This window comes from Mastigoproctus giganteus, chromosome 3 (assembly GCF_048544385.1).
Source record: "Mastigoproctus giganteus isolate SK-2022 chromosome 3, ASM4854438v1, whole genome shotgun sequence".
NCBI lineage: Eukaryota > Metazoa > Arthropoda > Arachnida > Uropygi > Thelyphonidae > Mastigoproctus > Mastigoproctus giganteus.
The window spans coordinates 142,152,392-142,170,105 of NC_143577.1; the positions used below are offsets into that span (position 1 = coordinate 142,152,392).

At 37.2% G+C, this 17,714-nt stretch overlaps 1 protein-coding gene across 2 annotated transcripts in view; it reads right to left on the minus strand.

The window, feature by feature from the left end:
• Positions 1-17,714, minus strand: part of LOC150088294 (colorectal mutant cancer protein) — a 498,699-nt gene that overhangs the window by 404,689 nt on the left and 76,296 nt on the right. For both annotated transcript variants that reach the window (XM_090369448.1, XM_090369449.1), the window contains exon 3: positions 12,683-12,849. In XM_090369448.1, the coding sequence (XP_090225574.1) occupies positions 12,683-12,849 (167 nt within the window). The remainder of the gene's footprint in view (positions 1-12,682; positions 12,850-17,714) is intronic.

The window sequence follows — 17,714 nt, forward strand, 5'->3', positions numbered from 1 at the left end:
ACTAAGGGAACTTAGTCCTCCACTCCAGCTGACCTCTAGTCCAGTTCACTGTGAACTGGAGTAGTGCAAATGTATCCCTCGCAAAGGGGGCATCGAAGGGTGAAGCACATAATCACAGACCTGGTCTGAAGCTTGACTTCTGTTGTAAGAAAAAATAATACAGTCACTGGTTAAAGAAGTAACCATACTTCCAACATAGCAAAAAAGGTACTGAATGAAAAACATAATTCTGACATGATATACTTAGATTTCAGTAAGGGTTTTGTCAATGTTCCACACAAAAAATTACTGTACAAGTTACAGCAGTATGGCATTAGGAGCTGCCTATTGTCATGGAAAAAAGATAGTTTAAAGGTTGAATGGCAGAAAATGGTCATAAAGGGATACTGTTCTTTTTGTACTAATGTTATTGAGTCAGTCAGGGTTCAGGGTGCTTGGCCCTTTCAATATTTATCAGAATAACTGATGAAGGTATATCTGGCTTAATGTCTGAGTTTGCAGACAACACAGCAGTTGGTAGTGTGATTAATGATAGTAATCAGGGTATGTTAGTGCAACATGGTCTAGAAAATTTAGGCAGACAGGTATTGATAAATACAAAATACAGTCACTGGTTAAAGAAGTAACCATACTTCCAACATAGCAAAAAAGGTACTGAATGAAAAACATAATTCTGACATGATATACTTGGATTTCAGTAAGGCTTTTGTCAGTGTTCCACACGAAAAATTACTGTACAAGTTACAGCAGTATGGCATTAGGAGCTGCCTATTGTCATGGAAAAAAGATAGTTTAAAGGTTGAATGGCAGAAAATGGTCATAAATGGGTACTGTTCTTTTTGTACTAATGTTATTGAGTCAGTCAGGGTTCAGGGTGCTTGGCCCTTTCAACATTTATCAGAATAACTGATGAAGGCATATCAGGCTTAATGTCTGAGTTTGCAGACAACACAGCAGTTGGTAGTGTGATTAATGATAGTAATCAGGGTATGTTATTGCAACATGGTCTAGAAAATTTAGGCAGACAGGTTACTGTGGATTACTGTGGCCCATAAGCTACTGCATATGGGCCACAGTAATCCCAGAATAACATACCAGTTGGATGGTATGACATTGAAGGCAGTGGAAAATGAAACAGATCTTGAGATAATTGTACAGTTCAGCATGAGGTTCTCTGAGCAGTGCAGCTGCTAGGACAGCCCATAATGTTTTGTGAATGATATACAGGAACAAATAAGTGCTTATCCAGTTGTATAAGAGAATCTTGTGCACTGTATACAGGTTCATTTTAAGAAGAATGGAATGAGATAAACAAGATTAGTGAAGCACACAAAATGATACTCTTACCATAAAAAGACTTCAGTTCTGCAAATTGCAGTGCTTGGAAACTAAGCACCTGCAAGGAGACCTGATTGAAATAAGGCTTTAAATAGATTGAGTAAACTGAATACTGATGTCATCCTTACTCTTTCTCAGACATCACACTTAAGGGACATAAATTTATACTGAAAAAGGATGGTTTATATTAGAGGAGACAGAAAGATGAACTTGAGCAGATTTTTTTTTTGGCTGATGCTGTATAAGCTTGCTTCTTTTAGCATTAGCATAGGCATATGATGCGATGCAAAAAAAGCAAGCTCATATAGCATCAGCCAAAAAAAAAAAAAAACTCTCCCATTTCACCCATCCATTCACTCCAAATGTTTATCTAGTTCTACCTTGAACTTATTTAAGTTGTTGATCTCCACTACAAAATATGGAAGTTTGTTCCATCAACCACCTGCTGGCTAAAGGCAAATTTCCACACATCAATTCTACAAATGTCTTTAGTCAATTTGAATTTATGTCCCCTCATGTAATTAATCTGAGCAAGAGGTAGAATCCAATTAGCATTGAGATTGATCAAAACCATTCAAGACATTATACACCTCAATTAGATCATCTCACAGGTGCCTAGTCTCCAGAAGCTACAATTTGCAGAATTTAAGCCTTTCTTGGTAACACCAACCCTTTTATCCACTCACCAATCTCAATACTTCCAGCAATGCTACATTAGCATTACCATTAGTAGAGGCATTTGATGCAAGAAAGCAAGCTTATGCAGCATCAGCCAAAAAAAAAAAAAAAAAACCACTTCCACTTCACCCCTCTGTTCTTTCAAAATACCTGTCCAGCTGAGCCTTAAACTTATTTAGGCTATCAACCTCCACTACACGGGATGGAAGTCTGTTCCACCAACTAACCACCCGCTGGCTAAAGGCAAATTTCCGCACGTCTATCCTACATCTGTCTTTCCTCAATTTGAATTTATGCCCGCTCAGGTGATTTTTCTGAGCTAGAGGAAGAATCCCATCAGCATTGAGCATGCTTAAACCATTCAAGGCTTTATACACCTCTATCAGATCACCTCGCTGGTGCCTAGTCTCCAGACACTGTAATTTGCAAAACTTAAGCCTTTCTTCGTAAGAGCACCCCTTTGTTCCATTCACTAATCTTGTTGCCCTTCTCTGTACTCGTTCCAGCAGCTCTACATCCTTCTTGAAATGAGGCCTCCAGACCTGTATACAGTACTCTAGGTGTGGCCTGACCATTGCCTTATACAATGGAATAATCACCTCCTTATCCCTGCTGGAAAAATTCCTGTATATCATTGGCAATACTCCATGAGCTACTCTTGCAGCCCGTCTGCACTGCTCAGAGAACTTCATATCTGCCTGCACAACCACCCCCAAGTCCCTTTCATTCTCTACCACTGTCAGTGTAGTACCACAGAGTTGATACGTTGCTCTGGGGCTGCTGTTTCCCATGTGTAGTACTTTACATTTGTCAATGTTAAACTTCATTTGCCACCTCTCAGCCCATCTGCTCAACCTTTCCAGATCCTGTTGCAGCAGCATAGTGTCAGTAGTGTCCTTGACAACCCTGCCAACCTTTGTATCGTCTGCAAACTTGGACATTAAGCTTGATATACCATCATCAATATCATTTATAAATACAGAAAACAATAATGGACCCAACACTGAACCCTGAGGGACTCCACTAATGACATTAGTCCACGATGAGCAGTGTCCATTGATTACCACTCTCTGTCTTCTTCTCCCCCTCAACCACCCCTTTATCCATAGCAGCAATTTGCCTCCAATGTCACACTGCTCCAATTTGTGTAGCAGTCTTCCATGTGCAACAGTATCAAAAGCCTTTCTAAGATCCAAGTATATAATATCAAAGTTATTCCCTGCATCCAGTTCTTTTGTGACTGCATCATAGTATCCAATCAAATTGGTCAGGCAAGACTTCCCCTTAACAAAACCATGCTGTGTCTGAGCTATAACTGAAGTCTTGTCTAAATGATCCTGCAGTGCTTCTTTAACCAGTGCCTCCATTAATTTTCCTGGAACAGAAGTTAAGCTCACAGGTCTATAATTACTTGTGTCAGCCTTTGATCCTCCTTTGTGAATTGGGGTCACATTTGCACTTTTCCAGTCTATGGGTATCTTCCCCTGAGTCCAAGGAAGCTCTCATAATTATGGCTAATGGTTTGCTTACTTCCTTTGCTGCCTCCTTTAATATAACTGGATAGATCCCATCCACCCCGGGTGCCTTTCTTGTGTTTATCTTCAGCAGTTTCTCCTCCACTTTACTCCCAGTTATTTCAAGATTCTGTAGCTTACTGCTAGAATTGAATACACCTCTGGCATTCCCCTCGCTGAATAACTCCTCATGTGTGAATGTCGATGCAAAATATTCATTTAGTTTGTTAGCTACCTGAGCAGGATCATCAACAGTTGACCCATCAATATCAAGTGGACCAATCTGATTCATCCCCTTCCTTCTAGAGTTTACATAAGTAAGTTTACATCTTTCCTAAAATGAGAGTTCCAGATCTGTATACAGTACTCAAGGTGTGGCCTGACCATTGCCTTATACAGGGGACAATCACACTCTTATCCCTGATAGCAAAATTCTTGTACATCATTGACATGACACCATGAGCTACTCTTGCACCTGTCTGCACCGCTCAGAAAACTTCATATCTGACTGCACAATTACCCCCAGGTCCTTTTCATTCTCCACTAAGTTGAGTATAGTAGCACCCAGTTGTACGTTACTCTGGGGTTACTGATACCCATATGCAGTATTTTCATTTGTCAATGTTAAACTTCAGTTGCCACTTTTCAGCCCATCTGCTCAACTTTTCTAGATCCTGTTGCAGCAGCATACTTTCATTAGCAACCCTGCCAACCTTTGCAAACTTCGACATTAAGCCTGATATACCTTCATCAATGTCATTGATAAATACAGAAAACAACAATGGACCCAAACCCAGGGGCTCACATCTAGTGAGCATGGGTTTGGCACACCCAGGGTCCTGAGCTGGATATCATCATTCTTCTCTTTCTTGGTGATTCCCTTTTACTTCTCTCTCTCTCTCCCCCCCCCCTCAGGGTAACTAAGGGATTTTTTGTTTGGCTGGTGCAGTATAAGTCTTAGGTTTCCTTACACCATACAGCTAATAATAATAATACCGAACCCTGGGGAACTCCACTAATAACATTAGTCCACAAAGAGCAGTGTCCATTGATAACCACTCTCTGTCTTCTCCCACTCAACCATCCTTTTATCCATTGTAGTAACTTGACCTTAATGCCATACTGCTCCAATTTGTACAGTAGTCTTACATGTGCCACAGTATCAAAAAGCTTTCCTAAAATTCAAGTATATGATATCAAAATTATTTTTTACATTTGATTCCTTTGTGACCACGTCATAGTATCCAATAAAATTTGTCAGACAAGACTTCCCCTTAACAAACCCATGCTGTCTTTTTTTTTTATTACTCCAAAACAGCCTAAGCCTTACAGAGGAGCAACACTATATATTACAATCCATATACATTAAATATCAATAAAAAAATAAATAGCATATACTAAAAATTGAATAAATTTGCATTTAAATTGAAGCACAAAAATTATAAAAAATAAATAATTTTCTAATATTACATTTGTTACTTTAAGTATTTAATCTTAACACTTAATTAACTTTGAATAAATTTTTATTTTTATTATTTTATTATTATCTTTCTATACATTAAAATAATTTTTTTCCTAGTGATATTTATTCAGCCAATGTGAGAAGAGTGATGCTGTTACGTCGTAATACGTAACAGAAGCTTCTTTTACTGTGGTAAAACAAACTTCTTTTTAAGCATTGTCATGTGCTATATTTATCTAACATGACCACAGAGTACCATGCTTGATTTCCATATGTAAAATATTTATGTATTCATAGCAGAGGAACACACACACACACACACACACAATGTCAAAAGCTTCTGTGAGTATTTTATTTTACTTTATCAAAAGAAACGAGCACAGCGAGCAGGGGGAAAAGTCCCCTAGTTATGATGTTTTTTTTTTTTTTTAATTTATAAATTTTTTTTCATGTATAAAACAATCTATTCTGATTACATACATAAGGAATACATAGACATATCTTATTAAATACATAAATATTGAGGTCATAGTCATATCTTTAGGCAAAGATCTGAATTGATAACAACCTTGTGATTTCATTTTTGAGCACATGCTTGGTTAGAATATCAATATTCGATTCATTTAATAACCTAACAGTCCTATTGAAATAATCAATTTTAAATTGTTAGTTCTGAATGGCTCTTGTACAAATAAATCAATGATCTTTGCAGTCATCAAAAATTTATCATGTAGAGTAGCTCAGGGCATCCAATTTACCATTAATTAGATACATAAAGAACTTGCAATCAGCAACAGCCCTTTTGTGATTAAGTGGTAACATATTTAAATAAGTACACCATTCTTTATATGATTTTGCTTTAATTTCTAATCTTGATTTGTATACTAATAATCTAATTATGGATCTCTGAACATGTTCCAGCTGTTTGATAAGTATTAACGTATGGGGATTCCAAATCTGTGATGCATATTCAAGAACTGGGTTAATAACCATCATATTGGTTACACTATGGATCGCAGAACAGTACAGACGGCGAATTTTTGGCTGCTGTAAAGGGACAAGTATTTTTTAATTTTTAGCATATTCTTCATTATTTACCATAGTACATTGTGTTTTACAGAGATATTAAATAGGTTTAGTAGTATTCATTAGCTTCTTATTTTGATTTTAACCAGCGATTTTTGGAAGTTACGGCTCCCGGTATTTGGTGGCAATATTGTTGAACTAGCCGCCATATTGTAGTTAAACAGCTTAACATATATATATATCTCGAACTGATAGCGAAAGTATAAAGTAAAACTAGATAGTGTAATACGAAGCACTGTATTAGGAATCTGTTAGCTTATTATAGTATTATCAATTAATCAAAAATATTATTAATCTTATTAAATTTCATTGTTAATTAAATTGTATTTAAATGGAAATCATGACCCAGACTAGAGCTGCGAAGCAAAGATCATAGACTAGCGAGAGTGCTGTGGCTCGAGGAAGAAACAAAGGGGACGATTCTCCAACGCATCACAGTCTCAAAAAATGTGTGAAATGTGAAATGTTTGCCGACCTTTCTAAAACAGAACATGATCTAGCCAAGGAGGATACCTTTCTGTGTGTTAGGGGTCTGGAGTGTCAAGAAATTAGGTGCCAACTCAGCGTTCTGATGGGCATCTATGAGAGCTTGGGGTATAGGGTAAATGACCTCAAAGAAATTAATATGAGGGGCCCATCAGGCTCTCAACGACAGAGCTCACTCCTGTGCATCAGGCAGCACAGAGGCAATCTCCAAGGCAGAATGTGCTGGTCCCAAAGAAACTAGTTATTGTTGGTGACTCTATTGTCAAGGAGACGGGGAATATAATATGTAAGAAGGATAGGTGGACGAGGACCATGGTATGTCTGCCAGGGGCAAAAGTTGATGATATTGTAGAGCACATATCTTGTCAGGGCACAAAAGGTGATATTGTTGTACATGTTGGAACTAACGACATTAAGAGTAAGAGATCTGCAGATTTACTCAACAAGTACAGGTCAATGTTGAAAAAAAGTTGGGAGTTAGGGTTGAATGTGAAAGTGTCTGCAATTCTGCCCAGACACGATAGGAGGAAGTATATGATGAGAGCCTTGTCAATCAATTCGGCCCTGGAGAGACTGTGCAAGGCTCAAGGGGTAGAATTTTTTTCAGCCTGGTCTATGCTTGTTGACAGGAGAGAGACTCCATGACCTGCCCTGGCAGCCCATCTGCACTGTTCAGTAAACTTCATATTTGGCTGCACAATTACCCCCAGGTCTTTTTCACTTTCCACTTCCCTGAGTGTAGTACCACCCAGTTGATACGTTTCTCTTTGGTTATTGCTACCCATATGCAGTACTTTGCATTTGTCAATGTTAAACTCCAGTTGCCACTTCTCAGCCCATTTTCCCAACTTATCTAAATCCAGTTGGAGTAGCATACTGTCATTACTGTCGTTAACAACCCTGTCACCCTTTGTATAATCTGCAAACTTGGACATTAAACTTGATATACCTTCATCACTATCATTGATAAATATGCATAACAACAATGAGCCCAACACCGAACCCTGGAGAACTCCACTAATAACATTTGTCCACGAGGAGCAGTGTCCATTGATTACCACTCTCTGTTGTCTCCCACTCAACCATCCCTTTATCCATCGTAGCAGCTTACCCTTGATGCCATACCCCTCCAATTTGTACAGCAGTCTTCCATGTGCAACAGTATCAAAAGCTTTCAAAATTATTTTTGACATTCATTTCCTTTGTGACCACATCTAGTATCCAATCAAATTGTTCAGAAAAGACCTCCCTTTAACAAACCCCAGCTGTGTCTTAACTGCAGTCTTGCTAGAAGATCCTGCAATGCTTCTTTAACCAGTGACTCCATTATTTTCCCTGGAACACAAGTTGAACTAACAGGTCTATAGTTACTTGTGTCACTTTTTGAACCCCTTTTGTGAATTGGTTATAAATTTGCACACCTCCAGTCCATGGGAACTGCCCCCGAGTCCAAGGAAGCTCTCATAATTATGGATAAGGGTTTGCTTACTTCCTTTTTTGCCTCCTTGAGCATAATTGGATAGATCCTGTCCACCCTAAGTGCCTTCCTTATGTTTAACTTCAACAATTTCTCCTCCATTTTGCTCTGTTATTACAATATCACTTAGTTCCCTGTTAGAGTTTGATAACCTTCTGGCATTCCCCTCATTGAATAACTCCTCGTGTGTGAATATAGATGCAAAATAGTAATTCAGTTTATCAGTTACCTGAGCATGATCATCAATAGTCAGCCCATCTATGTTAATGACTCATCAGAGTCATTAGGCCTATAATACACTCCTACTCACAACTTAGTTTTCCCAGTGCTTATATCACACCAAACTGAATCAACACTGCACTGTCCACCCATGTCAACTGGATGCACTTCCTTAGATTTTGTATTTCTTAACTAACAGCATTACCCTTCCCCCCCCCCTTTCTGTACACATTGTACTCCCCAAATTCCAATTCTGCATTCCTTATCTCTGTGTGACACCATGTGTCTGATATCCCAACATCAATCTTTGATGTCCACCAGCACCTCAAATTCATCAAATTTATCTACTATACTTCCACCACTGGTGTACATGCAAGTATATACATGCACCTATTCTTACTCTTAGTTACCCTAACACAACCCAAGTATTTACTTGTTCCGTGATGACTTCCAGCAGCTCTTGAAATCCCCAGTACCTCGCTTTCCAGGCTGCTGCTCATCCCAATAGAAGCAGTGGAAGAATCATTTTCACCTCTGCCTGTGGCTACCATTAATCTATTAGTCTATGAATCCCCTAAGCTAGCAGTTTTCCGACCCACCTATCACTGCCTCGATAGCATCAGCAAATATTCTTGCACCCTTTCTGTTTAAGTTTATCCCATACCTGTAGACACAATCTCTCCTGTTAACAAGCACAGACCAGGCTAAGAAAATTTCTACCCCATGGGCCTTGCACAATCTTTTCAGGGCTGAATTGTTTGATAAGACTCTCATCATATACTTCCTCCTATCGTGTCTGGACCAAATTGCAAATACTTTGAAATTTTACCCTAACTCAAGACTTTTTTTCAACATTTACCTGTACTTCTTAAGTCAGTCCACAGATCTCCTATTCTTAATGTCATTAGTGCCAACATGTACAACAGTATCACCCTTTGTGCCCTTAAAATCTGCTCTACATCATAAACTTTTGCTCCTAGTACACATACCCTAGTCCTGTTCCACCTATCCTTTTTTCACAAAATATTTCCCGCCTCTCTGACAATAGAGTCACCAACAATAACTAGCTCCTGTGGGACCAGCACATTCTGCCCTGAAGGTTGCCCGTGTGTGTTGCCTGATGAGGGCAGTTGTGCACATTGTTTTTCTGCTCTAGTCTGGGGCATGATTTCTTTAAATACAATTTAATTAATTAACAATGAAAATTAATAAGGTTAATAAATTTAATTGATTAATTTACTATACGATACTATACTAAGCTAATGCAGTAAAATCGTATTCCACTATATAGTTTTATATTATATCTTAGCTATCAAATTCGAGATATAAGGTATCAAGTTACGCTACATCGTAACGCTCACAATGTAAAATTAGTTATATCCTTAGCTAAATACAAAAGATATATCCCCAAAAAGTGATTAAAACCTTCAAAATACTTATTTATTACAATTAAAATCCTACTATTCTTCTGTGCTACTGTGCTACTGTTCTTCTGTGCTTCCAGCCAAAACACTGATACAATAGTGGTATGAGTAGCAAGTTGGAACTTACAAAGTCACTAGCTAAATTTAAAAAAATACGCGAATGAATGCTACTAAGCCTATTTAACCTATTTGTAAAACAAATTATTACGTTACCTAATTAAAAATATTATAAAATTTCAAGGAAAACTTATCCGTTTGCAGCAGCTACAGAAGCCTATGTCTTCACCAAGCAACACCTGGCCTTTGCAGCTACTAATCTTTGCAACTGCTAATAGCAATAAAAACTAATGTTATAGTGCATAGCATTCAGTGTATGGACACAGTTGTTGTGTCCAATGTTGTGCTTAAACTGATAGGAGGACAGGGGGCTATTTCTGTAGTACTGCCAGGTAGTGAATAGCATCAAAAAAACATCAAAGTAGGTCACAGAGCTTGCTTCCTTGAAGCATGTGTTATTACTAATGTCAATGCAAACTAGTCATGTATTATCCTCAGTGTATGGACACATAGGATCATATTGACAAGGAAGGACTATTTATGTAGTACTTCCACAATGTAAGTAATGAATAGCATTAAACATGTCCAAGTAGATCACAGACTTCATGTTTTCAATCCCTACCACCAAGGTTGGTTGGTTGTTTAAGGGTTTTATGGCACATTAGCACCACCAAGGAACCAAGTCTGAATCAGCTGATAAAACCACCTTTCAGTTGGCATGATCAGTGATCATATCAATAACTATAACAATGATCATACCAAATGAGCCAATATTTGGGAAACGATGAAGCTTATTTGCTATGCAGACAGATCCCCTTTGAAGAGTAGTCTCCTTGACAGAGTATATATCAATTCCAATGCACCTAACTTCTGATAGGCTTCGTCTGGCATTGTTAATAGTTCTTGTATCACATTCCAAATAATTTTCTCAATTATTGCAAACCTGTGACCTTTCAAGAGGGCTTTCAGTTTGGGGGGGGGGAAATCACAGAGAAGCTAAATCTAGTGCATACAGTATATGCTGCCAAGTGTGCATAAGAACTGTCATGACGTAAGCAGCAATTCCCTGAAGCTCACTTTTCGGGCTGTTTTCTTCAAACATCACAACTGCCATTGAGTCCATGCAGATTCATAATGAACAATGCCCTGTGAGCCAAAAAATACAAGCATAATCTTTATATTTGACTGACACTGTCATGATATTTTTGGGCCTTGGAGATTAAAAATCTTCCATTGAAATAAGTCTGGTCACAGTTATATACCCATGATTCATCACCTATAATGGCAGATTGGATTGGATTAGATTTTTGATTTTTTTGACGCATTAGCAGAAGTGGCTATTATGTGCCAAGACAACTTATAACAGTGGATGAAACAAAGTGTGGGTTAGCAGCAGCATGTTGACAAAGATCATGACATGCTAGAACTTGCCACTCTCCATGATCATAAGTGAAGATGTGAGGCACAAACTAAAACATGTTGCAATTCCAGATCACAAGTTAAAATTGATTGATGTGTCATATAAGAAACACCAATTTCACCAGCAACTTTCCAATAGTTAAACACTGATCACTCCTAATCAGATCATGAACAACTAAATCAGTGGTTTTTTAAAATTCAAAGGGCAGCCAGAACAAAGATCATCTTTGATGTACAAGCAGCTCTCTTTTAACATAGTGATTACTGAAAAGTCTTCAAATGACAAACAGTATCTCTGAAAGTGGCTTTTCGCATTTCATGAGTTTCTGTTGTGCTTCCCCTAATTTGAAACAAAATTTGATGCAAATCTGATGCCCAATAAATTCACTCATTTTAAAATGTGACAAAAAACATCTTCTACTCAACACACACTAATTCAGACTGACTGCAGATAAATAGATGATTCGTGCATTACTATGTCTAGATGACTAATCAAATGTGTTACAACATCACAACCCACTATGATTCTGCAATTTCAAAATACAAAGTCAGTCCCTAAGCTTGTTAATCACACCATGTAACTCAGAGCTTCTTTCCCACCAAACTTCAAGGTCAAGCCAATACACCCCAAAAGGAAGTACTTTTGATGAATTCCCCACACCCAAACATTGAATAGCAAGATATAGCACCTTCTACTACTTCTATCAAATGCTATTTTGAAATGGAGCCCATAATACTTGGCTTATTTTGTCCTACCACTAAACCAAGGTAATACATCTACCTACAAATGGTTGGTGTACTAACAGATATTGCTGTAGACTCTTGGACCCACTCTGTGATGTTTTCCATGGATGATATGAGTGATGCATGAAATACAATCTTTATAATTCATCGAACATTTTCTGTGAGGGTGTGAAGCTGTCCAGACCTATTTTGTATTGAGGTATCACTTCTGTGTTACATTTTAAATAACATCTGCCATAGTATAATTTGTGGGGTTTAGATGAGTTGCATGTACAGAAAGGTTACCAAAGAGAGTTACCATCCCACATTGAAGGTGTAAGTTCTGATCCAAGATCCATATTGGTTCTAACATAATGGAGCCCAAGGGAGTATCTTCTAATGTAACTGAGCTGGTCAGGTGTAGAGAGGGGAGATTTTGCATGGGACACAATATTTGTTGAGAATGTCCAAATATTTTTGAGTATATAGAGTATAAGCAAAATTCATTGTACTGCACTCTTTTCAATGTCATGCACAAGTGCACATTTCTGATTCTACAATTTATAATGCAGAAATCATTTGAAGAGAAGGCAATTGAACAATACTAATCATTATTTAAGTGAACAATAGACTTTGGCTAAAGCCTCAAACTGCCTCAAAAAAAAAAAGCCTCATACTTTCACAATATGATATATAATTAAAACAATGCCAGTTTATCTACTTCAGTAATTCACTACATTCAAATATGATGCAAGAGCACTAACCTGTCCATTAAGTGAGCAATTTATACACTACATACCTTATTTGCCAGTTCTAAGAGATCACTACTGCTTCCAGAGATTGTACCTCCTGCAGCTTCAATTAGCTTCTGAAGTGTATTTGGTTCAGGGCTTAAATCTCGTGCTCCAGAATCAAATTCCCAACTTTCATGCTTTCCAGATGCGCCAGAAACTCCTGATGCTGCTCCTAAAATATATTGCATCCAGTGAAAAAAATAAATAAATAAACTTGATAAGTGTAACAATGTTCCAAGATAATTTAGTGCATTACAGAAAAACTAAAATAGCAAAAATTTTTGTATTATTAGAAAATACTTAAATAACATTAATATAACAAAATAAAGTTGTCTCAAAATTCATTAAAATTCATCAAACGTTGAATTTTGATGCATCACTATTAATAAAGTGCTATTAGAAATTCAAACAAATATTATTAATACAGGATGATCTCTAGTCGCTAACTGTATTTTTATACATTATGTTGTATCTTTTATATTATCAGTAAGCATTTAACAGTTTTTAATTTTATTTTAAAATCAATTATTAATTTTAAAAATAAAATTTAAATTATTAGTAATCCTTTAAGAAGGCAAATAGCATAAGTTGAAACTACAATCTTTTTTGTTGTTGTTGTTTTTCAGTATTTTGTAAAACACCTCTAAAACACACTATTCACTAACTTTCAAGAATTATCACTGTTCAAAATTCTCTATTAAAAATTAAAAAATTCTCCACTAAATATGGAAAAATGGCCAGTCATTTCTTTAAGGACTGATTGAACTTTTACAACCCATATCAATACACATAAAACAAATTCAAATCAACTTCTTATGTAGTGATTTTTACTTATTTCATATTTTTTATGAGAACCCCAACCATGAGAGAGTAGTACTGGAACCTATAGTACTTAGGTTGGGTTGAAGTTGGGTTGGGTCATCCATGGGTTGAAGGTTGAGAAGATGAAAGAAGATACTTGTTGACATTAGACTTGAATTTGTGTAGATCAGTGTTTCTCAATCTTTTTTTTAATTATCACCACCTAAAGGGCTCTTTTAGACAATTTTTTTTTCCTAATCACCCCCCCATGGAATTTTAAACAAGAAAATACTTTATACTTACTCTTTTTATTCAATGGGATCCATGAGCCTGATGCTTCTTAGCTAAAAGTTCAATGTTTGGCATGATGTTAGTAAATTTAATTCTAATGTCTCCTTTTGAATATATATAAATTCTGTTTCTTTCCTTGGCTAATATTTTATTTACTGAACTAAAACCACTTTCAATCATATAAGACGTTGGAAAACAAAGAAGTGCTTTGGCCATTTTATTGGCCAAATCACATTATTGGATAAAGAAGATCACATTATTGGATAAAGAAGTTTAGTTGTTTTTGATCCCCACAACCCAGCCATTCCACCTTTTTAGAATTTAGATTTGCATTCTTTGTTACATTTTAATTCAATGAGTTCTTGAATTTCTTCACTAGCAGACTAACGGATCTAACATCCATGGCTTCACTTCAAAAGAAAATAAATCTGAAAATCTATTTTTCATTTCACCTTTTAAAGAACACAAATGATCTGAATAATTCTTAAGGTCATTCTCGGTGAGAGATTCATTGACTTCAGCTAACTCTTGCATACCACAAAATTGTTTTCTTTAAGTTGCTTTCAAATATTTCCAATTTTTCAGTGAAGGCTTTTAATACGCATTTGCAGTCTATCACTGCAATTAATTTCCCTTGAAGATGAAGTGAAATTTCGTTAAGTTCTCAAAAAATCCATGCCATATATTATACATTGTTTTTGTGTTTGCTGATCTCCTTTGCTATATCTGTCTCCCCTTCGCTTTCTAAAAAAACTAATTATCGTTTCAAAAAGGTTTAAAATTCTTGTTAGATAATTCTTTAGAAAGCCTTCTGACTTCTGTATGTAAAAGAAGCCTCGCACACAGTTCTTCATTATCAACACAAAATTTTCTGAAAAGGTCACATAGCATATCATATTTGCTATGACTTTATTTTATTGATGGTTTTAATAACTATACTGAAAGATTGATAAAGAACTGGAATACTATATTTTTTGCAACCAGATGATGTCAGTGCACAATGCAGCGTGTTGCAAGAAATTCGGGACATACTGCCTTTAAGTGGGCTATAAAACCTCAGAGGTAGCACCACCATAAGTGGCACAGATACCAAATTTTCCAATGGCACTTGTTTTTCATCAAACCGTGTTTTTACAGCAGCAAAAATAGATGCTCCGGTACAGTCAGTTTCTATAGATTTTACAAACATCTCTTCTTGCAATTTACAATAATCCTCAAAATAACAAACATATACCATTAGAAGGACCTTATTGTCAGTAATTGTGGGTTCATCAATTTGATTAGAAAAATTTCTCGTTTTTAGTTTGTCAATTATCTGTTCTTCAACGTTAACTGCCATCTCATCAATTCATCTTTGAATTGAATCGTTGCTCAGTGGCAATGCTTTGAAAATACTGAAAGAATTTTAATATATCACTGTTGAAATTGCAATCACTACTGTGAATTGTATAACAGTCTCAACAACTGTATGAGAACTACCAGTTTTTGCAATGATTTCTGCATTTTTATAAGATGCAATCATTCCATCGTCATTTGTTTGTGTGTTCTTAAATAAGGAAGTAACAGTGTTACAAATATTCAATATGTTTACCAACTTTATCAGGATGTTTCCTTTTTAAGTGATCTAAAAGTCTTGGTTTCATAGCTTCATTTGAAAAAGTACTATTACACATAAGACACCAGCTGTCTTTAGTCGAATACTGTGTTACTGTTGTTTGGTTTTTAGGAGCATTAGCAACTAAGGCCATATTGCTCCGGGATACGTGGTGGTCATTCCCTGACCTTTCCGCATCCTCCGTATTTGGTGGTGATGGGCTCGAACCCCGGTCTAATCAAGAAGCGTGTGCTACGCACTGTTGCTCCTTCCTACCTGGCTACGGAGGCGTCCTTTAGTCGAATGGGTTTTCAATAAAACCATAAGTTAGATATTCATCCAGATACTGTCAATACTCTTTCTTTTCAGCACTTGACATGATTGATGATGGGTTGAATAACTAAAAAGAATTAAATAATAAATATAAACTATTTTTATTTAACTCTCATAGCCCATGTCACTCACAAAAGCACTGCGGATCAAAAATAAACAACTTTAGCATTAGCAGATGCATATGATGCAAGAAAGCAAGCTATATAAGCTTGCTTCCTTGCATCATATAAAGCTTATATTCTGCCTTGAACTTATTTAAGTTGTTAGCTGTCAGATGAAAGTGTGTTCGAACTATCAACCACCACCTGGCTAAATGGCCTTATTGTCAAGGCTAAAGGCAAAGTTCTGCACATCTTTTCTACAATTGTCTTTCCTTAATTTTAATTTGTCTCCTCGTGTGAGTAGTCTCAGCAAGACAAAGAATCCCATCAGCATTGAGCTTGCTCAAGCCATTCAAGGACTTACACACCTCAATTAGATCACCTCGCAGGTGCATAGTCTCCAGATGCAGCAATTTGCAGAACTTAAGTCATGGTAACAGCAACCCTTTGTTCCACTCACCAATCTCGTTACCCTTCTCTGTACTCTTTCCAGCAGCCCTACATCCTTCCTAAAATGAGGCCTCCAGACTTATACACAGTACTCAAAGTGTGGTCTGACCATTACCATCTGTTGGGTCCCAGGACATATGGGAATTCCAGGAAATGAATTAGCGGACAATGCCGCAAAAGCGGCCAACTTACCACCTGATGTACAGTGGAGAGTTCCACATCAAGATTATAGACGAATAATACAGGAAAAATGCATGTACCAGTGGCAATCAACATGGCAAAACCAACTTGAAAATAAGCTTCAAAGTATCAAGCCAAATCTTGAGCAATGGCCTTCAAGCCTCAGTGCAATTCGACAACAGGAGGTAATACTAGCTCGTCTCCGAATAGGTCACACTAATATTACTCATGGTTACCTTTTAAGAGGGGAGATTCACCCCCAGTGTGATCACTGTAAAACAGTGCTTTCAATGAAACATATCCTTGTGGAATGCACAAAATTTGCAATAGAACGCCAGAATCTCTTCACTCCAGCCACAACTGAAGACCCACTAACGCTTATTTCACTTTTGGGCAATAAAACAGATGTCTCAAATATTTTACCTTTCTCAAAGCAATCAATGTATACTACCTCCTTTAGCTAGTCAACAATCAGTTTCCTGACTCTCGATCCATAAAGAAATAGCATAACTACTAACCTATGTAAAGCGCACAATGGCCATAGATGCCCATGCGCCAAAAAAAATCCCCAAACAAACCATTACTTTATACAAGGGAACAATCACCTCCTTATCCCTGCTAGCAAAATTCCTGTATTTCACTGAAAAGACACCATGAGCTACTCTTGCAGCTTGTCTGCAAGAGTAGCTCATGGTGTCTTTTCAGTGAATTCAGAAAACTTCATATCTGACTGCACAATTACCCCCAATCCTTTTCATTCTCCACTACCCTGAGTGTAGCACCACCCAGTTGGTGCATTACTCTGGGGTTACTGATACCCATAAGCAGTACTTTACATTTGTCAGTGTTAAACTTCAGTTGCCACCTCTCAGCTGCTCAACTTTTCTAGATTCTGTTGCAGTAGTGTACTATCATTACTGTCATTAACAACCCTACTAACCTTCATATCATCTGCAAACTTAGACATTACCCCTGATATACCTTCATCAAAGATGGCCTCCGTAGCTGAGTGGTAAGGAACAGGAGTGTAGCAGCAATGGCTCTTTGAGTAGACCGGGGTTCAAGCCCCTGACTGCCGAATACGGTCGATCTGCCAACCCGTACTGGACCAGCGTGGCAGATTATGGTCCATTTTCCTCAGCATGTTTTTTTTTTTTTTTTACCTTCATCAATATTATTGATAAATACAGAAAACAATAATGGGCCCAACGCCAAACCCTGGAGAACTCCATTAATAACATTAGTCCACAAAGAGCAGTATCCATTGATTACCATTCTGTCTTCTCC